General features: G+C 44.5%; 1 protein-coding gene across 1 annotated transcript; it reads right to left on the bottom strand.

The window, feature by feature from the left end:
• Window positions 1-20: 20 nt before the first annotated feature.
• On the bottom strand, window positions 21-25,651 carry LOC311009591 (plakophilin-4-like). Its single transcript, XM_084003868.1, is given in 23 exon segments — window positions 21-1,409; window positions 1,729-1,802; window positions 1,909-2,040; window positions 2,127-2,244; window positions 2,645-2,729; window positions 2,828-3,020; window positions 3,301-3,451; window positions 3,588-3,761; window positions 3,847-4,041; window positions 4,264-4,381; window positions 5,660-5,843; window positions 6,786-6,999; window positions 7,788-7,920; window positions 8,041-8,242; window positions 8,856-9,029; window positions 13,297-13,738; window positions 15,026-15,180; window positions 16,051-16,161; window positions 16,704-16,738; window positions 17,266-17,378; window positions 24,449-24,529; window positions 24,531-24,657; window positions 25,289-25,651. Coding segments are annotated over 22 exon segments (3,390 nt in total). The 5' UTR covers window positions 24,579-24,657; window positions 25,289-25,651; the 3' UTR covers window positions 21-1,151.
• Window positions 25,652-27,218: the final 1,567 nt, after the last annotated feature.

Genomic DNA, 27,218 nt, shown 5'->3' on the forward strand with positions numbered 1-27,218 from the left:
GTCAAAATAAGACTTTCAGATTCCTTGTCATGATATAATCTTTAATTCTATACATATATTTCCCCTCTGTGAACATTGCACATTATCGTCATCAGTTTTGGACAGAACAGACAGATGGGATATTTTGGTCAGGTCACAAGTAAATTAATCAAAAAATAATCAATAAATAATAGAAAATCTTCTTCACACAATCACATAAAGTTCCACATATTGAATACAACAATGTAACAGGACGGTTAGACCATTGTATCTGTACAAATAGATTTTTTTCTTCTCCACATATTTCACATACTTTATATTACTGCACTTTTGGCCAACATACAGAAAAGCAAAAGGTTACAGGCGTAACCCGGTTGTCTGAGTCTTTAAAGGTTCCCAGGAGTGACGGAGCTCATCGGTACGTTTCTCCCAAACCTGGATCAGATTTAAGTCAGAGTGACTTTTCTCAGGGAACTCGGACAGCACTGCCGATATCTGGATCCCTTTAGATTTGTCCCAGGTGTTGTCCTTGTTACACGATCCCTCAGCTTCCTTTTTCCTCTCATGTTCACGACGACGCTGGCTAACGATATTTATGTTATAAACGCCAGCAAACTGCACATTTTTACTGAAGAGAAAAATGAAATCAGTTGACCTTCACAAACACTCTGGTAAACAACAAGGTTCGGGCTGGGTTCTCCTCACTAAGCACCTTTTCACAAAGGCCACGTAATGCAGATAAAGTGGAAATGTTTGTCATATCCTAATACCCTTGTATTTGTTTGCTATATTTTCTATCGTGAGTCCGAACAATAGGAACATGTTTGATGCTTTTACCTAAAGTCTGATATGTGGACTGAGGGTGGGGGGTAAAACATATAACATACAAACAAATCTCTTTATTTTAATGGTTAGGCTGCCGGGAAACTCCAGTGTATATTTGATGTTTTTTTGTGCCATAGTTCTCGACTTTATCTGCATTATCGTGGCGCACGGTCTAACTTGGTAAAAAGCTGCACGTAAGCAAACCAATCCCTGGCCATTAAGTACAGTTTCAACACAGATGCACACACACATTCACATGCATCCTCAACCTTTCACACACCCAACATGCACTCCGCACACACACACAAACACCCACGGGGGAAACACAAGCTTGTCCATTTGGTTTCCTACACCCAGGAGTCGGGGGAGCCGGTGAACTTGTTGGCCCTGTTTGAAGGCCTCCGCGTGGTGGAGTAGAAGTCCACGTAGTTGGTGTTGGCTTTGAACTGGAGGGCCTGGGTGGCGTAGCCGTCGGGGGAGGTCGGGGTCAGGTGGCCCGGCTCGTCCTCGTAGGGCTCCTCCACGTAGCCTTGTGGGGACGACAGGTACATTCTGTAGCTGTTGTAATTCTTCCTGTCGGGCTCGTCGTAAAATGGCTCTGTGTGCTGGGAGAGCAACAATTACTGTGAATAATACAGCAGCTTTAATTAAAGGAAAAACAATAAATACATTCCAATTCAATAATATAATCCCACAATGTGTGCATCCCCAAGATAAGCCACATAATTGGAACGCCTCCAACACTAACACTTTGTTACTGTGCATCACTCTTTTCAGAATTTATATAATAAATTAAAATGTTAGGGTTTCAAAACACACTGCATATAATATGCATGATTTACATCATGTTTGCAATAAAAACAAGATTTGAGCAATTCACTGATTCATTTCCTGCAGTAAATGTTCAGTGTTTGAACGTCTTACCTGGGACCTTCTCAAATCCTCTCCTGACTGGGAAGAATACGTCCCAATGAAATATGGAGTTTTCTTCTCAGACCCTGAAATTCAACAGCACAAACAGAAGAAAGAGAAACCAGGTGAAGATATGACTAACTAAATCCTGATCATCAGCATGTGTGCCCTGAGGGACGCCGCCGTACTCACCTGTGTACTGCCGTTTGTGTAAACTGTTGTCTCCATAATATGTGTCGAGTTGCATAGATGACTGCGCCCTCTGGTAGTTCGTACTGTGCCGTCGTATCCCGAGCATCGCCGGCGAGGATGTGGCGCTTCCACCTGGGAAAAACGATTGTTATTTTTCTTTTAAATGTATATATAATGTGTCGTGGACATAATGAGAGCGTCGGTTCGACCTCTCTCACCTGATTGGATGACGGGGGACATCTGCAGCGGGCTGGTGGGCAGCGTCGGCTGGGACAGGTAGCGGTCTCGCTCCAGAGTGGAGACGGGCGTGACGAAGTGAGTGTAGTTCCAGCCGTCCTGCAAACACCAAGAAGTTGTTGTGTTTTTAACATTCTTTCTGTTTAATCCTTCCTATACAACGTAAAGCACATTCGGCCGAGATAGTCAATTGTATTATGCATGAATGTCTCTTCAATAATAAATCTTTATCAGTTAGGGGTCGGTCGATTACTGGCGCCGATATTCAGCACTTTAAGAATATTATACACCAATCTGCTTATGTGAAATTTAAAAAGAATGCACATAAAAGTAACATAAATGCATTAAAATAAAGGGGAAGTTTCGACCAAAAAAAGTTCCCTTAAATTCATCCCACTTTCTGTTCATGTTCATGTATTTGAGTGTGTTTACACAGTAGGTTTTTAAACCATTAAATAATGAAATAATTTGGTGGTTGAGGTTAATAAAAAGGCTCTACCTGTTTGTAGAGGGTCCTCAGCTCCCTGTACTGCCACAGCGTGTTCAACACCTGAGCTGCCGCCTTCACCACCTTCATCGAGTACCTGCAACATCAACGTCACATATCAGTTACTCTTTTTTTTCAGGTGCTTAAAAGGATCTCTATTGACAAAGAAAACTGCTTCCACGTGACGCTTCGTACCCTTTGCCTCGTCCTTTACTGATGTCCACTAGCTTCTCGATGCCCCCGCTGTCGGCCAGAGCTTTGGCGTTCTCCATGTTGCGGCTGGTGACCTCGTGCAGCGTGCAGCAGACCGACGCCACCGTTTCGTCCGACAGCAGCGGCGGACTGCCGCTGGGAAGCCGGTTCACCAGATCCCGCATGGCGTATTTCCCTGCAGCAGGAGACAGAAACAAATCATCATGTTTGATATTCATTTTAGTATTCTATCGATGTACTTTTTAATGATTCTGATACAACTTTTGTCCACAAGGGGGCGACGTGTTCACACTTTCTAAATTGAGTCTGATTGGAAAGAATGAACTTGCTGTGTAATAAATATAGAAACCTATTTTGGAACAAGCTGTTGCTGTCGCGGACTCAAGTGTGAACACACGCTTGGATCTGTGTGTGTGTGTGTGTGTGTGTGTGTGTGTGTGTGTGTGTGTGTGTACCTATCAGCTCCTTGTTGCGGCTGTCCAGCGCCATGTTGCGGAGGGCGGTGGCGACGGAGCAGACGACCCGGTCGTTGTCCATCCTCAGCAGCTCCACCAGGATGGGCAGACCTTTCTCTTTACGCACCGCTGCTCGGATGTAGGCTGAGAACTGGACATACGCACATACACACATACACACACACACACACACACACACACACACACACACACACACACATTTTTATTTCTTAATCCAGTTAACTTGATGTTTTCTAGTGTTTCCATCGTGGTTTTTTCTCGTGCACCTTCCAGTTTCCAGCAGAGAGGTTTTGAAGCGACCCGGCGGCGCCCTCCAGCGTGGCGGGGTTGGAGCTCTCGGCCAGCAGGTTGAGGTACGGCTTCACCACCATCGGGTGCCACAGTAGCTCCGCACCCCTCAGAGGCTGGGAGAAACCCGGGATCGGCCCCACGCCGTCCCACTGCACCAAACACAAACACAGCGATGCAGATGTTGGCAAATGTGGTGTCTTCCAGGAAATGTTTGGATCATTCCTGAGTTGGTACCTTGTCGTCCGACCAGCCTCCCCGCTTCCTGCCACGCCTCCTCTTGCCCCAGCAGAGGTAGTCCAGCTCCTTGGCCGGGGAGGAGAAGCCCAGCAGGGTGTCCAGCTCCTGGTTGCCGAGCAGGCGAGAGGAGGGCATCTCCACCTCCAGCCGGTACGAGAGGTTCCTCAGGGTGCAGACGCTGTTCTCCACGATCTGAGGAGCATGAATCTCAGTTAATGCCGAGCCGATCCCACACAGTTAGTTATTACTTTTTACTTTACTTGCAAAGGCGAACATTATATTCTTGAAAACTTGGAATATAAAATATAATTAAACAAAGTTATCAACTGGTGATATTAGATTTTGGTGATGATTTCTGTTACTTTAAGTCTCCTGGGAATAAAAATAAACACGTGTGCGTGTGTGTGCACGCACCTTGCTGTCGTAGTCGGAGGTGTTGACGCAGGCTTTGAGGACGTGAAGCAGCGAGTCGACCAGACCTTCACAGCAACGCAGCTGACTCCTCGCCTCCTCCCCTGCTGAGCTCAGGTTCCTCACACACACACACACACACACACACACACACACGCACGCACGCACGCACGCACGCACGCACGCACGCACGCACACACACACACACACAAACACACAGAGTTAATTCAGACGAGGTGCAGTGTGTGGATTCCCCCACAGGGTGGCTTTAAAACCTGCCCGGATACAAGTAAAGGAGGGGGCTGATCCTCCAATAGGAACCTTCTGCTACTACTAATGGAGAGCTGACATGAAACGACTGCACAACGGGCACATAACTCCCACAATGCACTTCTTTCCGTACCATCAATCAACAGCCTGAATGCAGAGAAACGCTGGAAGAGACTCCCTGCAGCACCGAGTCACTTACAGCTATTAGAGGGAATAAATAATCACCACTTTGTGAAGAGTCATGATTACAGATGAGTCACGTTCAAATGTATTCCGTTTGAGTACTTCAAAGTTAGTAGTTGGGAAAATACCTGGCCTCGACCCTGAGTGGCTCCCGACACTGAAAAATAACCAGGCCAGTTTGCAATTAAGTGTAATTCTTTAGATGTTCTCCTTCTGAGGCTGCAGTGTAACTCTCAGTAAAATTGAATCAGGAAATAACACTGATGCAGGCAGCAGTCGAGTCACGAGGGAGCCGGACAGATTTACCGTGTTTATCTGACAACGAGAGGCGGTTGTAGTTGCACAGACGGTCGTATCGGCCTTAAAAGGGAGAAAGACTGACAATATCGTATAATAATATAGATAGACAGTATCACAGCGATGAGAAACCCCAATCATCATTATCCAACTAATCTTTGTGGTTTTCATGGGTATAAAATATCTCTAAAATATCAGATAAAATATCTTTCTCAACACTATTCTACTGCATGTATTGATGCAAACAGATTAATGACGTCTAAAAACACAGATATCACTTTGCGGTTTGCCTCTGAAGGCCAAACACACACTTACAGACTTCATGGCTGCATTTCATCTCCATTATCGAGGCTCTCACTGACCATTATGTGACTGCGACTTATCATGTTTACAGAATCATTCAAATGAAAAGCAGACAGAAAGAAAGGCGCCGCAATAATACAAAACTCATCTTTGCATTTGAAAAACAAGAATCCATTTCATGAGCAAACAAGCGCTTTGTTAAAAATCTGCTTTTTTTTTGTAGAAATGAGAGTGAATTTGTGGGGCTGAGCTGTGTAAGCATGGTGGTGTTAAACATACACAGACATCATCAGCATAGATCATGATTACAGTTAGAGGGTGAGGGTGCGTTTGATTCTTCCCTCACCTCAGACAGCCGGTGGTGTTACGCAGCAGCAGCGAGGACTGGAACTTGACCTTGTGCTCGTCGCGGTGCGCCACGCTGCTCCAGCCCGAGTGGGGGATGACGACGGTGTTGGTCAGCGTGGTTAGGGCATCACGGATGATGGTCATCTTCACCGCGTCGCAGGACGAGAGGTTCCACAGGACGCCTGTGAAGAAGAACATATCAAAACATGTTGCACTGCGGCGCATTGTATTTTTATATTAGGTGTATTTCATGTGAAAAGAGAAAAACAGTATGGACCTGCAGCTGTTTGGGTGCACTAAATATGAAGCATAGTTTTAATAACCTTTCCTCAAAGCTTTACATCAAACTGATCGTGTCTCTCCCAGGAATATGAGGCGTCTAGCAGCTATCAAACAGTAATGTGTGATGTGACTGCAGAGCCCACAGCATCCTTGTTTCCAAAGCACATTATCTTAGCATCTGTCGCAGGACCGTGCCGAGATCTGCTCCGTCAATACAGAACGCCAAGTGTCTGAGCCGCCGCCGCTCTCACCTCCCACAGTCAGGCCGATCCACAGATTCACACGCTGCCGGGCTGCCGGGCTGCCGGGCAGCCGGACGGCCGGCTGGCCAACGGGAGCAGACGGACGCCCACGGCAACAAGCCACTGTTGAATGGTTTTATCAATGTGGATGCTGCTTCCACCTCAGTTTACCCCTTTAGGCATAAAAGAGTCGACAGTTCCCCAATGCAGGTGGCTTTAGAAGCTCCCATTCTGTATCTGACCTGCTGGATTTTTATTATAATATTTTAATATTACTATACAGTTTTTGATTGTTAGTAGGATTTGATGAGAAACCTTGGTGGGAGGTTTGGCTATGGATGAAAGCATTTCTGCTGTCATGAACTACTGGACTAACTTGAAATAAAATGATCCAACATGTCATATAATTGTATTTTCTCTGCTGTGCAGCCTTGGCAGCAATAATTTCTTTTTTATAAAAACTAAATATTTCCATCATTTTTAAATCATCTTGGTTCATTAGCATTCTCCATTAAATACTAATTGAGGATTAAACGAACACTCTTTATGTCACATTCAGGTGAGAAAAGTCCACATTCAATGAAAGCTGATCCGACGTACCAGTGACCAGCTCGCGGACTTCATTGTCGGTGGTTTTCCTGAGGAGGCGGAGCAGGGCGGGCACGCCGCCGCAGTTCCTCAGCGCCACCTTGTTGTTGTCAGTGGCCTTGCTGTACACCAGGTTCCTCAGGGCCCCGCAGGCGCTCTTCTGAACCTCGGTGAGCTTGTGATCCAGCAGGTCCACCAAGTGCTGGATCCCTCCCAGGTGACACACCTGCAGACCAATATGTAGAAATATCACACTTCATGACGAGAGGAAGCTGGTAACAGTTAAAAGTCTCAAACTACAGTTTGAATATCCTCCACACAGAAAAGTCCACTATAAGATGATGTTTTGAGGCAGATTCAAAATGTTTAACAAACATAATTTAATCAATACAAATGACTCTGCACTCATTTCATGCAGCAATGATTCTCTGATATATTTCCTGGAATAAAACCGGGCTGAAACATGCTGAACTTGATTGTGTCATCTCTCAAAATAAACCCGTCTCAGGAGAGCAGCAGACGCTCCCCGATTCTCTCTGATTTCATGTTCAAACCGTCACTGAAAACATTCTGTTTCTGGCAAAATGAGCAGGCGCGTTTCCAGGCGCCTCCAAAAGGCCAATTAAAAGCTCATCACCAAACAAACCAAAACGGCACTAAAATGGCTCTCGCGTAAAGCTCCGCCGTTGTGCCGTTGAGTTATTTATTGCACGGGGAAGCGGAGCGAAGAGAGAGCAAGCGGCGGCACATTTGGCACCAAGGTTGCTTTAAGTTTTGTTGGAACAGATGGTGTTTGGCAGCAAAGTAAAATCACATTTCAAAGTTGAGAATAAACTCTTGGAGGCAGCGTAGGGATACAAAAGGAGATGTGAGGCAATTTAAATAAGCAACACTTGAGTATTAAGTAAATCAAAAGTCCAGGTACATGTTGAAATAAGTGAAAGCTTTTATGAATTGGTGCTTTGTTTGCACTCTGGTTGCCGAATAGGAAAAACTACCAGACCTCTACCGTACCTCCACCTTGACCCTGTTGTCCCCGTAACACAGGTGCTGCAGGTAGGCGGCGGCGTTGGCCTGGACGGAGGGGAAGTGGTGCTGCAGCATGTGGATGACCTCCGGCAGCTCGGGGTCACGCCAAGCAAACTCCCTGAGGGGTTAATTCATCAACAACACTGAATTTATTGAAGACTGTAATCTGAGAAATGATCTACGTTGGACACATGCATACATCTACAAACGTCCGGTGCGTGTTTGAGTGTGCGCGTACCGGGGGTCCTTGTGGATGCTCTCGATGGACGGCGTGCGCGTGGCTGCCCGCTCCAGCAGTCCAGAGTGGCGGTGGGAGAAGACGGGCTCGCCAGAGACCCGGTAGGAGTCCACGTACAGAGCTGCAGTGCTCAGCCCGTAGCTGCTTCTTTGGTACGGCAACGTGCCGCAGTGGCTGGAGGTCCGAGGGAGCGTCCCCATACCTGAGAAAACAACAAAACCAGGACTCTTTAGAAACAGAATAAGAAATGGAATCCAGGTGTTGCTTTCTTGGGGTTCAAGAAAATACATTCAAGGTCACATAACAAACAATCATGTTATGTAATTGCTTCAAACAGGCATTTAAAAGCAGCAGGAACGAGCCTGTTTAAAATCTCGACTAAACGGAAATAAAATGGCTCCTTAGATCCTCCACTACCAACCTCCACAGAGCTCCCAGCTTTAAATCATCCTGCAAAGGCCTCAATTAAGAAGCCGAGCACATGAAAGGTTTCTGCCTAATTAAGTTCTGACCTCGGGGGACGATCATAACAACAGTTCCTGCGCCTGTAAACTCTGATTTCCACCACAGATTTTTAGAGAAACAATCTTCTGAGCAGATGTGTAACTGAGTCACCTAAAGGGAGTGTGAATGCCTCCTGCTGCACCTCTGGTACTTGAATTAGTATTTATGCTGGTTACAGTACTATTAGTACCGCTACTGCCTTTAATATCCCCATATCAGCTACTTTATTGTGCTCCAAGCCAGTCAAGAGTTTCTGCTTGCAGGTGAGATAATCAGTTTTTAATGTTAATGTTAGCCGCTTGCTGCAGTACCTGCGTTGGTCCTGTAGAGGGAGGCCTGGGGGTCGTGGGTGGGGCTGTGGTACAGGGGGCTGTGGAAGGAGCGCTCATCAAAGACGGGCGTCATGTGGCAGTCAGGAGACAACGCCGCCCTCAGCTCCGGATCCATCTGGCCCACGTGGCCGCCGGCGTACGAGCTGTGGAGCCCTGCAGGTACACGAGAAACCACCATCACTGCTAGAATACATACATAATATAATATATATCCTCGATAGTCGACTAACACTCGTGGTCAGAGCTGTAAAACTCCACAAAGAAAAACACAAAAGCACCCTTTGTGTTTACCAGCAATGTAGGAAGTTATAAATGGTTATTTCTAAAAGGGGCACAACATAAAATATGCTGCAAAGAACCTAAAAAAATATAACAAAACATGCTTTGTATGCTGAAATATTTACTGTAGACATTCATCACGGTGGAAGCAACGTTTTTGGGTCAGAAGATAAAAAAACAACACAGCAAGAAGCTGCTGGGACACGTGTTGCATTTAAAACAAATGCAGCTTGTTCTGCAACTCCTATTTGAAATATATAGAAATAGAGTAATACTTCACTGACAGGAGAGTGAAACAAAGCTGCGTAATATCAGCTATCTTTATCACGTTCACACACACACACACTCACATACCGGTCAGCTGTACAGGTGCAGCCATGCAAATGGAGATTACACCAAACATGGGGATGATTTTCATGCAGGCCGACTCATTGCAACTGCTGTTTGTGTGCTTTTAAACGCATGAAGACTCTGGTCATTGAGAGTGTGCTGCAGGCGCCGGCATCAGCAAGTCAAACAAGCCGAGCGGAGGGTTTTTTTTTTTGCATCCTCCAATCTCAGAGCAGATCAGTTCAAAGAGCGCTCCAATTATAAAGAGGCTTTAGGGCACGAGGAGGAGGAGGGGGGGGGGCATCGGCGGATCAGTCCAACAAGCTGAAGCACACTGTTTGCACTTGGAGCAAGAGATGAAGGCGCTGTTTGTTTCTGCAGCACTCTCTTTACATAAGATTGGAAACTGTGGTCTCTTATCCCAAAGAATATTCTTTTATTGTGAAAATAAACAGCCTCCGCTTCGTTCTTCCTGAAGGGCTCTTCAGCGGCGAAGGGCGCAGACAAGAATGCCGTCCTTCAGGTGATGGGTTGCTTCAAATACCAAAAAGCTGCAGAGTGGCAGAGCTTTGAGTCAAAGTCTGCCAACGGTTTCAAAATAGACTTTATTCAACTCTATCGATTACACACAAGTGGATATCTACTGTTGTCAACATTCAGCTTGGTTTTGCTGCAACTGTGATCTGCCATCTTATTATTTGTCAAATTCTCTAATCCCTCCACATAACCTGGATATCATTACCATTACAGATCCATCTCTGCACGGTGACGTTGCACTTTATTTTAACCAATTCCACAACAAAACAAACCCAGATCATCTCACAGCTTAGGTTTGGTGTTTTGGCTGCCCCACCAGGTTTCACTACATAATCTACGGGTGCCGCTGATCAGTAATAGCCTAATCTTGTATAAACATCTATTGCTTATCTCCCTCATGTAATCTGGGATTATGCTGGATCGGCAGGATAACTGGGAATAAGGACTTAGGCGACGTATTAGGCCACTTAGCAGCACGGGGGGAAAAATCAGCCAGCTAGAGAATCAGAGGCATTTCATGGAGTTCACTGACTCTGCATCACACACACACACACACACACACACACACACACACACACACACACACACACACACACACACACACACACACACACACACACACACACACACCTTATGAAAATGGACTGAATGACGGCAGCATAGAAAAAGCCCTCCAGCGCCGTCAGCTGATAATCACACACTGAAGCTCCATGGGGCTTTGTGATAGCAACACCCCTATATGGGTCAGTGGGAGCGGCTTAGGGAAAGTGACGGCGGGCAGGACGGAGGAATAAATCTGTGTCGCTGCTGCAGCATCGGCATCGGCAGCGCCTCACAAACAGTAAATCCTGCAGCAGCTACACGGCAAAGTGTCGGGAGGAAGTTGTGAACGGCCGGCTGAATGGGAGGGGAGGAGATCTTTCATGTTGCCGATGTTACTTTGCAGGAGAAAGGTCATGTCTTTAACCAATGCATCAGGTTTAAAGCCACTATCTGAGTTTGAAATGTCTCAGGCAGTCAGAAACTCAAGGGTTGTACGTCATCATTCATCCTCATCCTCCTGATAAAACCATTATCCCTGCAGGTGTATCATTATAGAGAACATTTTAATTGCAAAAAAACAAGTTATGCATCGATCTTAATGGCTGTAAGAAACAATTAAAGTGGTCATTTGCAGATAAATAAGCAATTCCATTTTTCATTCCAATGTTTATGTTTGTCATACATTTGGGTTTATGTCATTTTAATATCTAAGTGCGTAACGGTGATATATTAATGCTGTTCATATTTTCATTAGGAAGAGCAGTAACAACTAATCTAAGTTTGTTTTGTTTATTGATAATCAAAAAGGACAAACGTTTGATTTTCCTGATTCTTACATGTGAGAATTTGCTGCTTTTCTCCATTTTAAAACACCATAAACTGAATATCTTGATGACAATTGGTTGCTTCATTAAACAAAACTTCTGAGGTCTAGCACTACAACTTACAGTTAATTTCATTATCAAATAATCTGCCTATTATTTCATCAATTCATTGATTATTTAGTCTTTTAAAAACAGAGAAAAACAGGCAGCAAATATCTTTCCATGCAATTATGACACATTGCACACTTTCCAGTATCAATATAACAACATAATATAATATTCATATAGTATTGGCCTTGAGAATCCAAATTTGATTCAGCTTTTTGGAGCAAAGTCTCCCGCTGCCTCCTCATCCACGGCTTCATATTGATACAACAGTGTTTGTTCTCCCAGCCATCAATTACTAAACAGCGTATGAGAGAGAATTGCCAGCAGAAGCACAGCTGTGATCCACCGTTTTGTGCCCGTTTATACTGCAGATGTGTGTTTTTCTCACAGCATCATAATCTTTTTCTTGTTTTCTGTCAGATGGCTGCAGATCAATCGCCCCAACAAGATTTGTTCAAAACGTCTACCTGGTGGAAGTGAAATCCTCCTCCCCTCTCCTCAAAGATTACATTCCTTCCTTATTCTTCACACTGGCATGCATCAAATGAAACGTTATCAAAACAGGCAGCATTATCTGTCAGCGCTGAAAGATAATTTGACTAAAAACTCCCATGAAATGAGCTCCCTCAGCCCGGCTCCAGATAAGAATCCCCTGCCGAGCTTGCAGTTTTTGCCTGAAAGTTATTTTGTTCAACACGCGGCTTTACTGAATGATTCTCGCTGCTTCGCAGAGATACAGGAGGCTCTGCAGAGTTCCTGCTCAGTGAGAGCGCTGTGTGCAACAATATTAAATCAGCGCTGTTTTCCCGGGACAAAGGAAAAGGTATTAAATCAACAGGAAGCGATGGTGAGGCTGTGGAGCTGAAAATTCAAACAGCTGCAGCGGCGAAACGCTGAAACTCTTCTTAAAGCAAACTTAACATGCAGTTTTTTTACGGCCCAGATTTTGACCTGCTTGGATTTGACCGGGAAACCCTCCAGAGCATAAACCGACTAAAGGCTGCACCTTCCACTCGATATGCATTCATTAGTCCTCCATGTCTATGTGAATATGATATCAAACTGACATTAGAAAGGAAAAACACTGCCAAGGACGAGGATGTAAAGGTCCCATGGGGTTCACACACACACACACACACACACGCGACTGCAGATATGTATGCGCATATAATCTCTCACGGATGTTTAATGCAGCTGTGAGGGTTTTATCTTGTCATTAAAACTGGATGAGTTGCGGGAAAGGACAATAACTGAACTGACATGAAGATTGGGTCCAAGGGTTTTCCAGGATATGGAATAATATCGCGATGGTCCAGGGAAGGAAATGACAGGGCTGGTGCCACACACTAATGTGTCCCCGTCTGTGGAAGTCTGACTCGTTGTTTTGACCCCGGCTTCCCATCATTGTTATCATCCAACTCTCTGAACAAACATGTTTGAAACCACTGCTGAGTCACAAAACGACAACGAGTGAGCCAACAACTTTAGCAACTGAACCAAACATGCCAACCAATTAAACATTACTCATCCGCTCCCATGTGACATGAGGGTGAGGTCACAGCGTTTCCACGACACAAACCAGAGCAGCTTATCTGTTCAGAGAGTCCATCGACTACCATTTAAATGCTGATATGATCCTGAATATAACTTTCAATGTGATCAGTGTTTTCCAGGTCCTGTTTTTAAAAACTAACAGATAAACTCTCTACCACAATGTTGATGTTTTAGACTTTTGTCAAACATGTATTCACATGAGACACGAGAGGTCATGTGTGGTGTATGATGTATAACGGACTGACCGATGAGGCTGTCGGGGCGGGGCAGAGCGCTCCTCTGGTACAGGCCGTATGGATCCGCTCCGTAGGCCAGCGGCTGGCTCTGCCTGGGCAGCGTGGATCCGTAGTGCTGCGGCACTGCCGTCATCCCCGAACGCAGCGGTGACTCCGTCAAACACCGCCCCTCCACCAGAGACAGGGTGGAGCCCCGACGGCCGGCGCTGCCTCCCAGCACCCCGACTCCCTGCGTGCCATCAGGCGGGGAGGTCGGCGAGGGGCAGGAGGGCGGCATGGCGGTGCCAGGGAACACGGCGGCCAGAGGTTTGGGCTCCGAGAGGATGGGAGAGTCGTAGGTGCTGCCCTGGGACGTTCTCAGGGAGATGCGGGAGGGCGAGACGGTGCCACAACCAGGAGACTGGCTCCTGGAGGGGAGGGAGGCCATCCTCCGAAGCACCCTGCCAGACACCTGGGAGCAAATATACATTCAATACTTTTTATTTGAGCTCTTTTATTTGCTTTAGTAAATTCAATTATGCATGAATGCAATTAAGTGTAGTTGCAGAACCACTCATGTGGCTGCAGGAAACATTAAAGAAAATCAATATTAAAAGGAACCTAAAGGAAATATGAAAATAATAATTTTGTTTTGAAAAAGTTTAACCAGATTTACAGCAACAGGATTTATTGACGATCCTTTAACGACATTATAACATGACATTTTACTTAGTTTTTGATTTGGTTTGACTTGATTCTTGGCATTCCTGAGCCCTCTGGGCCTAAAACCACAAAAATGCCAAGTATGATATCTATTACAGTGTTGACAATTAATCAAAATCCTGAAAAATGAGAATTGGACTCTGCCAACATACTTTTCATTTGCCATGAATGTGGCACTTGGAGGCATGACGCTCTATCACGTCTGATGAAGGGCTTGATTTCCAAGTAAGTGAACACGCGTGCCTTTGACTACATTCATTATACTGTCGATGGAGCTCTGCTGGTCGTAAATATATTACGTTTCAAGGGAGATTTGACAGAATATATCATTTACGGTGGCAAACATTTACTTTTCCTCCTTATTACCAAATGTAAAATGTCCCTCAATTACAGACTCAACCAACTGGATGCCGATCTGTGCCGCCTTAATCCATCAGAGCCTCCAACGCCTCGGAGGGAAATTAAGAGCCGAGACATGTAAGCCCATCCGGCGCGGCTGCTCGCGTCGGGATAAATCGGCAGAAAATTCAAACGGCTCACTAGTATCTGTCATTCCTGCCTCTGCTGTCAGAGCACACCGTTATTAGCCACAAAGAAAGGATAATATGATTCAGTTTGAGACCATTTTAAGGTAAAGACTTGATTTGATTTGAAGGGTTGAGCTTGGTGCTCTTCATCATTGCTGACAGTAATTATTGTGCTCCTCCCGGCTGTCGCTGCTGGATGAAGAGTTTTATTCTCAGTGGGAAAAACAACCAAATATCTCAGGTGACACTGAGAGAAGTAGAAGAGGATTAAGGATCTGTACTGGAGCTTTCACTCATATTATGTGATCTTCATCAGCAGTGGGAGTTTGCCCAGTTCACATGTTAAGTCCTTGCATGAAAGGTCCTTAATTTGAAAAGCTCCTGAACAAGCTGCTACATCGACCTTGTGGTGAAAGCGTTTGCTCAACAGCTTTTTGAAGGTCAAGAATAATCTTTAGCATTTCAGCTTTTAAGCCAGAAAAAAAAAGCATTCAAAGGAGAAGCCCTACCTGTCCAGAGGCCTGACCCTCAGCTCTCGGGCTCCTGGATAACGACGCCCGGGGCTCCGAACGCACCACGTTCTGGTTGCTGTAGTAGCTCACGCTGCTGTCCTGGTAGCCGCTGTCTGAATACGAGGTCATCTGGGCCGAGTGACCTCCGGAGCCTGAGAGGAAAGAGGGGCGGTGAGGAAGAAACGCTGCATCCTCATTATTGTTTGAGCTAATCAAGCACAGCCACCATCTCATCAGTCAGATGTGGTTTTAATGATTCGCATATTATCTCACTTGTTATGCATTTAAATACATGCGCGTGCATATCCGCATTAAGCCTTTACGCTGTTCCCCGGAACAATCTGCATATAGCTTCAATACCGCTGGCCTACTTTCCCCTGTAGGATGAGGGAGCATGTGACGGGTATTTATACACGATCGGACCGCGGCGACTCTATGGAATATAAATGAGACGGAAGGCAAATGTGTTTTTAACATTTCAAACAGCTTCTCAGAAGCTAAATGTTTACGGATGATATTGTAATTTATTGTAATAAGAGAGTGGTTGAGCCATTTTTGCGGGGGAATCTCGGGGGGTTTGCTTCAGGCTTCCTTTTTAGATGCATGCACAGTTTTGACAGTTTTATGGTAATGTGTAAAAAATCGATTGCTTCCTTTTGTTTAATCTGTTGCAAAAACAGATAAAACAAATAAGACCTCGCAGCTGCAGCGACTGTAGCAGAGCTTCGACTCTTTTGTGGTTTGACTCAACCTTTGAGGAAGCTGGATGGACGTATTCTTCACACTTTAATTGCAAAAACGCCACCACATTCAACTCAATGTAAATCTGAGAAACTGCCAAGAATAACAAGCACATCAGCCTCCTACTGTGGTGTTAATTACAGGTGGGATCTGTGGGATTTCTCCTGCTTGGCATCATAAAAGGAAAAGTGTCTGATTGTGGGTGGCAACCATATATATCGATATAAATATACAAAGAAGAGGTTGCTTTCAGACTGTGTGTACATTTAACAGACCCTCACTGTCATGCAGGGAGGCGCGGTCCGGTTCAGGCATGAAGAGTCCCTCCTCCGTCTCCAGGAGACGTCCAGGACATCCGGACGCCTCCAAGGCTCCGCCCTGCACCTCTCCACCTGCAGGAGCATCGCCGTGACATCAGAAACACAGCCAAGTAACACATTTCCCCACAAAAGGCTGTATGAACACCTTCACCCTCGTAGACAGAATCTCCTTAATCAAATATATTAAACGTATCGATTCTTTGGCACTAGAAAAAACAGCATTTTACAACGGTGCTTTTGTTTTATTGGAAATGTGACAGTGAGGAACGATCCAGGAAACAGAGCAGAGGGATCTGTGACAGAATAGTAAATGGATCCATTTCAAAGCACATATATAACCCTAACCCTGCTTTGTTTTGCTTCACCCGCCAGTGCTGCATTCTGGCATTCCCAGCCCTTTGGCTAAATTGTCTTTCTGGAAACACAAAATGCTTTAGAGCCTAAATGACAAGATCTTATCATATTTTAAACTTTAGGGACCTTTTGTTTGCACTATAAAGTGGTAACACTTAATATTATCCCTTGTGGATTTTTTAAATCTGAAGGGTGCATCTTTCCTTCTTAAAATAGCTTTCAAACATACAATCTAAAAGGTTAAAAGTGAGAAATCGTACCTGCAGACCTCCACGCAAACGACTTCTCAGATGAGCTTCAGCGAGAAGAGAAGAGGAGTGAATGGAGCGAGAGAGAGAGAGAGAGAGACATAAATCAAATCATGAGTCATGGTCGAACACTATTCAATCAATCTGGCGAGAGGAAGAAAGAAGAAATATGTATCTATGGAAGCAAAAACATTTTCCTCACATTCAATCTACTCTGAAAGAAATGAGGCCTCTGTCTGTGTTCTGTGAATTTCAATTTACTTTTCAAATTGATATAAAATGGAAGGCGGTTGACCCCAGCTGGGTCCATTATCACACATGACGCACGTATCTGGGCTAAGAATAAACACTATTATTTTATGGATTGGGACACATTTCCAAAGTTTTAACAATCATGCATGACTCACAGCAACACAAGAGAATTCATGTCTGGGACGACGATAATAAAGTCATATAATAAAGGATGCAAGTAAATACTTAGCAAAGAAATATCACCATGTATTTGCAATATGTTCGCCTTTTTTATGAATAAATTGTCATTCGGTGCACGACATATGTAAAATCTCATGCTCACCTGCTACTGTCTCCCGCCGGCGACTCAGCTCCCAGCATGCACCTCTCCAGCTGGCTCGCCACAATCTGCCGCTCCTCTTCCAGCTCTCGAGTCAGCCGCTCAAACTGAAGCTCCTGCGGGAGGACATTTTTAACACCATTCAACGGCCGTTACAGTTAAATGTAAAAACCAATGTTGCATTTGTTCTGAACGACGGCAGAGAGGCCGTTACAGAAACCTGGTCCGGGACCTTTAGTGGCCTTCACATCATTTCACATGTTATACCGGTTCTATTGGTCGTCTAATGACGCCTGGACATTAAAGCATGAAAGCTTACATTCATTATTCTGTACATTTAAAGGAGGCTAAGAGGAAACAATCCAATAAAAACAAAACAGAAGAAGACAGAAGACATACTGCAAGATCAGAATCAAACTTTTGATGGCAGTTAAAATCAATAGCTTGCTCTCTGATTTTTCTGGAGACTCAAAACTACACATATTCAAAAGCTTTTAAAGCCCTTGAATGAGGATGATTAGCTTTTTATCCATGCAGACTCGTAGGTCTGCTTGCCTCTGTGTTTTATGGTCTCTGTCTTCAGGCTGAACCACCTACTGAACAAGGGATGACTGAGTATGTGAACAGAAGGTTAATATGAGTCAGACGCTTCTTGGCTCAGTACTTAATGATCTAAATGAATACGTGGGCCACACGTACTTTTGTTTCCTACTGAAAAAACAACTTCTACTTTACAAAGCACACATTTCACCGGGAATGACTTGTTTATCCATTTCCAAAATGTGCTTCGGCATAGAAATTATACGATACAATCTCATACTGCATGAGATTTGGCCGTTTTGACAGCCCAAACATCACAACACTAAAATATGCCCTGCTTATTAAAAGCCCTACGAGCTGGGAGCGATCCGGTGCCTTGCTCAAGGGTATGCAAGTCGAGCAGATGTTTGCCGACTGTGGTGAGATAGCTGGTATAGTTTTGGCAGTGCTTCATTTATATTCTGTTGCGTAACAGACGAGGCTTCCCAGCTGCTTCATTAATCTTCTAGGAAACCACAGCTGGTGTCATCATGGAGGTCCGCTGGAGAATTAGCTGTCTGCAAGTAACAACTAAATATATAAATATAAAAACACCTGCTGGAGAGCACACGGCTTCCCAGGGAAACCTTGCTGCAGAAGACAGACAGTTCTGAAATCTCACAATTACCTGACCTCTGACCTCTCCCTGTGTCTGCATGGAAAACAAACCCATGTCACCAAACAAATAAAAGTGTAAACAAATTAAAACACAAAGTGGTTCAACGTCTGCAGGGACATAACAGATGTACCAATACAATAAGCATATTTGAGATGAAATGATCTTATACTACAGAGGTTAAAGTGTATCCATCTACTCATTTTAATAGTACAGTCGGGCAAAAGCCCTTCAAGTCATAATCCGTTACTACAAAAGACTCCACACAGCTTTTCATCTGTTTACGTCTCTTAGTTAAAAGCTCTTTTGTATTTGGGTCAGCTTTGGCCTTTTGATGCACACTCAGGTTGAGTTTCAGAATATCTGCATGCAAAGATGGAAACAGTTTTCTGTGGGTTTGATTCTGTAATCACACACATATATAGACACTGTCTATACATTATTACTTCAGCGCAGACTGCATGAAACTTTAATGATGATTTCTGTGAGGAAAATTCTTGGGCATTTTTGCAGCATGAGTAAGTGTTGATTTTTCCCCAGCAATTATTCCAAAGTTAATTGGAGAGATGTTTGTCCGCTTATGGCTCATACAGCTCTGAGGCGCCGGCTCCAAAATACTAATGTATTGTTAATTTAATTGTGCAACTGTGGGAGAAAAAAAATGCTAATATATGACGTCCAGACTTCCCTGCTCAAAGAAGTAGTTTTGATATATTTCAAGATCATTCGGTCGAAAATGTATTAAAAGCAAGAAAGCCAGTGAAAATCACTTAATAGCTCCTTGATTGTTTAAGAGTGGCACCGTGTTGAAACTTCACACCGTTGTGTAGTTCAAGATTATAAATTTCTCGTTGTCAAGGTGATGAAGAATGAAATAGGACCCGCACATACGAAGATGTGTGAGACATAAATGATGATGTGAATGAAACCAAATGCAACACGGTGTGAAATCAGTTGGATTAAATGGAAGAGAGCCGTTGAAGATGCGACAATGAGATGAGACGTAGGAACCGGGAAGAGGTCACCTCCAGTATGACGTGACAGCGTCAGATGCGGATCGACACGTTCGGTGCTCTAAGGGACACAACAGCGGGCCGTTCAGACGGCGTGGGGCTCAAACATGCGGCACGCTGTCACAGCCGCTGACATCTCCTTCAGGGCAGCAGAGACGGGACGGGAAGCACACAGCCCTCCTTGTTTCAGCCTCGAGGGACAGCGGAGCCGTGGTCTCGGCCCTGCCAGGTCGATGCAAAGCCACGCCAGGCGACGGCTCGTACCATCTCGGGGGCTGCAGGAACCATTCACCCTCATTGTGCGTCGTCACAAAGTGTTTTTTTCCTCTCTCTACTCTTATCCAGTGACACCAACCACAGACCCTTATTTCTTCTTGCCGTGTCTAATCATAGCCCGGCGGATTGCTTATCCAGGCTGCATCTGTGATATCCGTGAAATGTTTCGGCCTAGTTCTGCCGCGGCGACACATTGCTGCTCTCGCTATAAATCGCCATCTTACAGGGTGAACTCACACTTAAAGACATTCTCGGGCCCCATTTTTCTGCACAGGGAAGCGTTTCTTTAATGAATATCTCGATGACGCAACGAGACACGTCTGACACAGCAGGAAATTTTACAGCCAACATTAATTGTGCACCATTTTGCTGGATAGTTCAACAATCAGAGTGCAGAGTGAAATCATCAGGGAAAGCAGAATACCAGTTACTACACCCACAATAGCCTCATAGACCAGAATGTCATGCATGCTGCTCTCTTCGCCTACACATGTAACCCGCGGATGCATTAATGCACTTAACGCGTCTGTATATACGCCCACTTCTGATGGAAAGCAACAAGTAGTGCGAGCTCTCTGAGGGCTGTCAAAAGGCATTCTGGGACATGGTGGAAGTCGCTAAGTAGATGAGGCAGGTGGAGACAAATTGGGTTCGCTAGCAGAGTAAATAACTCCTGGAAAAGAGCATTGTGGATTGATGCGATCTGAAAATCTCCCAGGGTGGATTCTCCTCTTTGATTTCCACAAGAGAAATCAGCTTTCAGTTCCACCGCAGTGACTTTGCTGCAGACCGCCAGCGTGCCACGCAACCTTGAGCGGCCCCGTGATCTTGAGTATACGAGGCAGGCCCCAAACACCAGACCAATCGCTGACGCTCTCTTTCCACAGATATGACAGACAGCATGCATCCAGACGCAGGCAGATGTCAAACAACAACCGTTTTGTGTGGCGGGCGGTGATGTAACTGGATTGACAGAGCCGGTTTAACCCTCCCAATCAGACCGTGACCCTCCAGCTCATGCGAGGCGAACCTTTTTGCAGGGAAGGCTGCATCAATCATCCACATCGCCATTCGGTGAATTTACTTGGCATGCTTCTGGCCCTAATCGCTGAACGTGTGGAGAGCGCTGACGAGGCCTGGTTGTTGTTGTTTTCTTGTTTTCCCTCTCCCTCTCTCCCTCTCTCTATCCAGGGAGGGATTTTGCTGTGTGTGCATGTTCTTTTTCGACTGCACCATGTGTTACATCCATCGAGCGGGACCCTGCTTTTACACCTGGTAGCTGCACAACAGCAGTCCGATGCTGTCGGCCGCAGGAGCCAAACCAGTCCTTGGGTGAATATCTGGTAACATTTTTGGCAGACGGTTCCTCAATATTTTTGGAAATAATGTAAGATTAACTTGCTTTGTTTTCCCTAACAGGATTTTAAATAAACAGACCAACGAGGGGGATATTATGTGGATATTATGTTATTGTTGGGGCCAAGAATTGTTCATTTTAACTTGTTGTCAAGTTCTAAATATATGAAATATCTAATAACAGATAAATAGATATCTAGAATATTTAGAGTTGTAATATTTGTTAATTGAAATACTTTTTTCTAAGCATGTGTTTGTTCATGCTTAAAGGGATAAAACAGGCTTTTCTGTCAAGTTGAAGCTACATCAGGCAGCTGGTTAGCCTAGCTTAGCACAAAGACTGGAAACAGGGGGAAACAGCTAGCCTGGCTCTGTCCAAAGACAACAACATCAGCCTCCGAGCCCGTCAAACCCACGCAAGTATGCCGATATATGTCAATGCAAACGAGCCCAGACTCTGATAACACATGAGCGTGGTAAAACTTCATATTGTGACATCTCTGCAAACTGCTCAGATTTAATATCAGGGACATGTTTTGTATTTCACAGAACGATGCAAATAGAAGCAACAAACGTCTCATCTTTCATTTGGGAAGCATCTTTGCTGCAAGCTGTTGTCTCAACATCTAATCTGTCTCACAGTATTTTGCACAAGATGTGACGAAATTAAACTGTGTAGGTTTTAAAGTCGCCACGTCCTCCAGCTCTGGCAATTCTCAGCTCACGTCTATCACTATCAGACTTTTAATGGGCTAAATGAGAGCAAAGTGGCAGAGCGTCGGGGGCCCCCGAACACAATGGAAGGGGAGACCTGATGTGCTCCATTTAGCATGTCTAATTTGACATTTCTGTGGAGGATCTGCAGGCGGTAGATTTGACGCTCGAGCAGCGGCGGCGCTCGCATTTCAACACTCGGAAAGGTAAAGCAACTTGATTATGTTTTCTGTTCGCAGCGTGTTCAACAGTCTGAGACAAGCTACATGATTAAATGTTTTCTCTCTGGCAAAGTTTAGAAATGAAATCCTGACGAACATTGTGAAGGTGTTGGTTAGCTGCTCCGTTTCTTGTTATCAAGATTCAGATCAAAGAAATCAAGAAATCAGGGCCTTTTATATGGACTTGATGTTTCTCAATTAAGCTTATCTATGAATTACAGCAACTTGGAATGTTGCTATCGGCACATGCATAACACAACACATGCATTTCCTTCACTAAAATCAATGCATCATGCAGGGAAACGATGCAGCGCTCATGGATTCTCATGAGTCCATGCTTTACCATCTTTTGAGGTGTTAATTATGATCAAGAGGTGACCAAACAGCTCCTCCGGTGCTCAAAAACCCAAAGTAACATCAAGGAAGCCAACCAGACTTAACTCCACTTCAGTTGAGACTTGGAGAGCAATGAGAGGCCAACATTTTGAGTCTGATTGCTCCAAAGAGATTGCAGATTAAAAGTAAGAGCAGATTCTCTTTTCTTGGACATCATAAGCCTTTAAATAGCAGTGTGTGCCTGATTCAGAGCGACCGGCCCAGAGTTGAGAACATGGCCAGTGTCCAGGCGTAATTAAGAGCAGGAGAGCAGACAGACTCTGGTGTTGACGCGATGGAAAGCAGCATAAAAATAACAGCGGGGAAGGGAGACAGACGGCGAGGCTGCGCTGAAACTGCAGCAGCTGCAACGGTCTCTGTTGTGATTTTATACACATTAATATGGAACACGGACCCGATGTTTGTACGTGTGTCAAAAAAGTAAGCGGGAGGGAAAAACAGATCTCCGACTGTCACTTGGTATCAACATTCAGCGCTGAAAATATGTCAGTGAGACATTATTTAAATTTTTACATAATTGAACCAGAGATAACTGTCAAAAGTCTCACATTGCCTGAGCCGTGATAGCGAGGACGAAATCACAACAACAACAAGAAAAAGGGAAACTATCTTCAGTTCAGTGAGAAGCAGAAGAAAAACTAACTGAATAGATGTGTAAAGGAAAAACGGGAACAAAACACACTTCCGTGTCATCGCTGTCAGTTCACATAAAGACCTTTTTCTCACAGGATGATGATTACCTGCAATTTATAATAACTGCAGACGTTGTCTTTGCTCCTAATTTTGTGAAAAACTGCCATCTTAAAAATAAAAATGTCACAGTGAATTAAAGCAAACTGTCACAATGATGTTTTTTTTTTTATATATCGTCTTAAAGGTTCCAATCCTTTTTAGTAAAGAATGATGGAAGTCCTCGGAAATTGTTATTGGAAGTTTCAATTGAATTTGGGGTGAAAATTTAGGAGGCTTAGCATTGCATGGAGACCCATTATATTGCAGTCTCATCTGGAGATAATCCTCTGGATTTGAGTGAATCAGAGACTTCATTTATCCTGTGAGCAGGGGGCGGAGCCAGAGGGGTGGTGCCCACCCTCCCTCCAGAGTCAGAAGGTGACACTATCATGGATGGATTACTGAACAGGCTTACTGGGTTCAAGTCCAGGGTCCCTGCACCCGAGCCTCCGTGTGAAGAGACTGTTAACATGTCTTATTGGAAAATCAATCAAATAGCCACAAAGAGATGCCAAACGACATAAAGAGACAGAAAACAACCACAACGAGATGCAAAACCACCATAAGGAGACACAAAATGACCATAAAGAGATGCCAAACGACCATAAAGAGACAGAAAACAACCATGAGATGCAAAATGACCATAAAGAGACACAAAATGACCATAAAAGAGACACAAAATGACCATAAAAGAGACACAAAATGACCATAAAAGAGATGCAAAAGGACTATAAAGATATATCAAAGGACTATAAAGAGATGTCTAACAGCCATAAAGAGACACAAAACAACCACAACGAGATGCAAAATAACCATAAGGAGAACCAAAATTACCATAAAGGGATGCAAAACAACCATGAAGGGATGTAAAACGACCAGAAACACGCACAACAACCACAAAGAGACACAAAACAACCCCGTTTTGTGTCTCTTCCTGGGTCGTGTGGGGCCTTTTAAAGGGGCCACATTCTCATAATCTGTCCATCACTGTAGATTATTTGGAATACAAACATCAGCTACGTATTATTACTATTTAAAGTTGTTAATTTGGCATTAATTTATGACACTGACTAAATATTGTAGCGATTCATTGTTTCCTCACACATTTTCATTCAATCAAACAAGTTTCTGTGTGCAATAAGGTCAACCAGACAATGTTATTCCAATGCAAAGAGAGATGATGAGCTCCAGACAAACAAGTAGGAAGGTTGTCGGCCACCAACGAGATGAAAGGTGAACAGTTTGGAACAGGAGGGTGTGACTGCAGCATCTCTGCCACCTACCTGCTCTTTGACAGAAGCCAGGAGGTTGGTGGTGGTGGTGGTGCTGCTGGCGTTCGGTGGGAGGCCACGACCGCTCGGCCCCCTCTCTGACTGCCATGGGCCCTTCCCTCTCTGCGTCCCCCTCCTCCATATCTCCTCCACCTCCCCGCTACAGTCCGACGCCGCCGGCTGGCTGCTGAGGCGCCCTCCTCTCTGACCCTGCAGAAGGACTACAAGCCGGTTAGCATGTGGAGGATGCAAGTCGTGCCCCGGGGGCCTCCGAGTGTGTCACAGTGTGGGTTTACAGGGATCATTGCCAATTTACCTATTTTAAAATAATGCTGCAGGGACCTTATGCTATCACTCATATTTCCTGTAATACCCCAAATGGCACTAACACGGTCTGGCTGTTGCATTTATGCACCAATAGGAGCAATTCCCTTTGTGATTAATATAGAAAACAATCATATGCTTTCCCTGTTATTGTATATTTCCCCCACAGCGGACTAGTTTTACCTTAAATGGTTATGCATTGCATGTGCAGGTGTGGAAGCCTTTCACAGCATGTCACGTTCATGCCCCCCCCCCCCCCCCCCCCCCCCCAACACACACACGCACACACACACACACACACACACACACACACACACACACTAGAGCCGAGGCTATGCGCGCGTCTCTCCATCTAACGTGCACATCAATCACTCAACCAGCATCCGGCAGCCAAGGACGAGGTCACCGCGACCCACCGGACCAGGGGCCGGGGCTGCACTAAAATCGAGACCCCCCTGCCCCACACCCCGGTTCACACAAGCCGAGCCGCGCGCCCGGAGAGCGGCCACGGCTGTCAGCGCGACTCACCGGCCAGATGTTGCTGTTAGAAGCAGGCCACAGCTGGCTGGATCCGTCCTGTTACGCATCCATCCTCCTCCTGCAGGCGGCCGTGACAGCAACTACATTTCCCACGCGCCGACACGACAAACAAACAAAACAAACGGCGAACAGTCCCGTGCGCGTCCACGCGCCCGTCGTGCAACTGCTGTCTTTTTCCCTTCTTCGTATCCAGTTAAGGATTCAACGCGCCCGACTAACCCTGACGTCCAGCCTACCCGCCCACCAACCCGCCCAGCAACTATTACCGATCAGCGGCGTGACGTCACCATGCGGCTACGGATAGGTTTCCGATACGAGAATCGATCAACTGACGATGCGCCGGTGCACGCGTCGCCGTCGGGGCTGCAGGGAGTCGCGCTGTCAAGTGAGATGCAGCTGCTGGAGGAAGGCTGCAGCCTGCAGCACCTGCGCGTGCATGTTGTCTCCGCTGCACGTGCACGCGCACACACACACACATAGCCGGAGGCATGACTGGTCCTTATGGGACTGCCAAAGGATAATTAAATAGTTAAAGTGTGTCATGAATTATGCATATTCATGTATGGAAGCACATTTTCTTTTTTTAAAGTTACAAACTAACAGATTTAGCATCCTTCCTTTTTATGTGTTGAATTTACGTCTTATTTTTTAAGCCTGTAAAGCCCGTTGAGCTGCATTTTGTCTATAAAAGGTGTTAAGTTATTTAAATAAAAGTTAATGATTAACCTTGATGAGTCAAACATGTATGTACGATATCACTTTGACCCAAATTCACAACTATGAGCTCCGAATTACAAATTAGCTCTGAATTTTAATCTATAGTTTATTTTTGCAGTGTGAGCGCACAATTCAAACTAATTGCACCAAATTTGCAAAACAAATAAACCCATGACAACAAATAGGCTACATAACACAATACAACAGTGTGTGATGATAAATAGAATAAGTCAGATAATTCAAAATGATTAGTCAAATTTACACAGCCAATAATTTCACTAAATCACGTTAGTTTCAACATTCATTTATTCAGTTTTGTCTGTATTTAGTGTCTTGGAGGCCGTGAGCACATTTGTTTTGAAACATTAGATTGAAAAATAGTAAAAAAAAAAAAAAAAAATCAGGAGAGCAAAAATAAACAATAGATTAAAATTCAGAGCTAATTTGTAATTCGGAGCTCATAGTTGTGAATTTGGGTCAAAGTGATATCGTACATACATGTTTGACTCATCAAAAAACATGCAGGTTTAATCATTAATTTTTATTTAAATAACTTAACACCTTTTATAGACAAAATGCTGCTCAACGGGCTTTACAGACTTAAAAAATAAGACGTAAATTCAACACATAAAAAGGAACGATGCTAAATCTGTTAGTTTGTAACTTTAAAAAAAGAAAATGTGCTTCCATACATGAATATGCATAATTCATGACAAAAAAAAAACAAGAATTATTATGCCTCCCCAAACTAATCTAAATTAATGTTTTGTGAGGTCACAGCGACATTTGACCTCCAAAATTTGATCAGTTCATTCTCAAAGTCATGGTGGAACTTTGTGCAAAATATGAAAAATGTCCAACCTGGTGAGAATAATTCCTGAATTGTTAGATTTGGTTGAAGAAGAATAAAAATAAAAACAGTACACGAGTACATGCACATGCCCATTTATTGGAATGATAACCCAGTCTGAGTGCAGTCATCAAGAAAAGCGAGGTCTTACATTGAGTAGTGTCGGGTGGATTTCTCCTCAAAACAAAACACTTGAGGGATCTTCTGTTTAAAAGCTGCCTTCTTAAGTCTCTTCAGGTACATTTGCATTTGATAGCAGATAAAACATTTAATGAAAAAGCAAAACGGCAAAAGTGACGAGACTTTGGGGGGAACTTTCCAACGTTAAGCCAAACAGTTCCTGATATTTGT

The sequence above is a fragment of the Eutrigla gurnardus genome, assembly GCF_963514095.1.
Source record: "Eutrigla gurnardus genome assembly, chromosome: 24".
NCBI classification, from domain to species: Eukaryota; Metazoa; Chordata; class Actinopteri; order Perciformes; family Triglidae; genus Eutrigla; species Eutrigla gurnardus.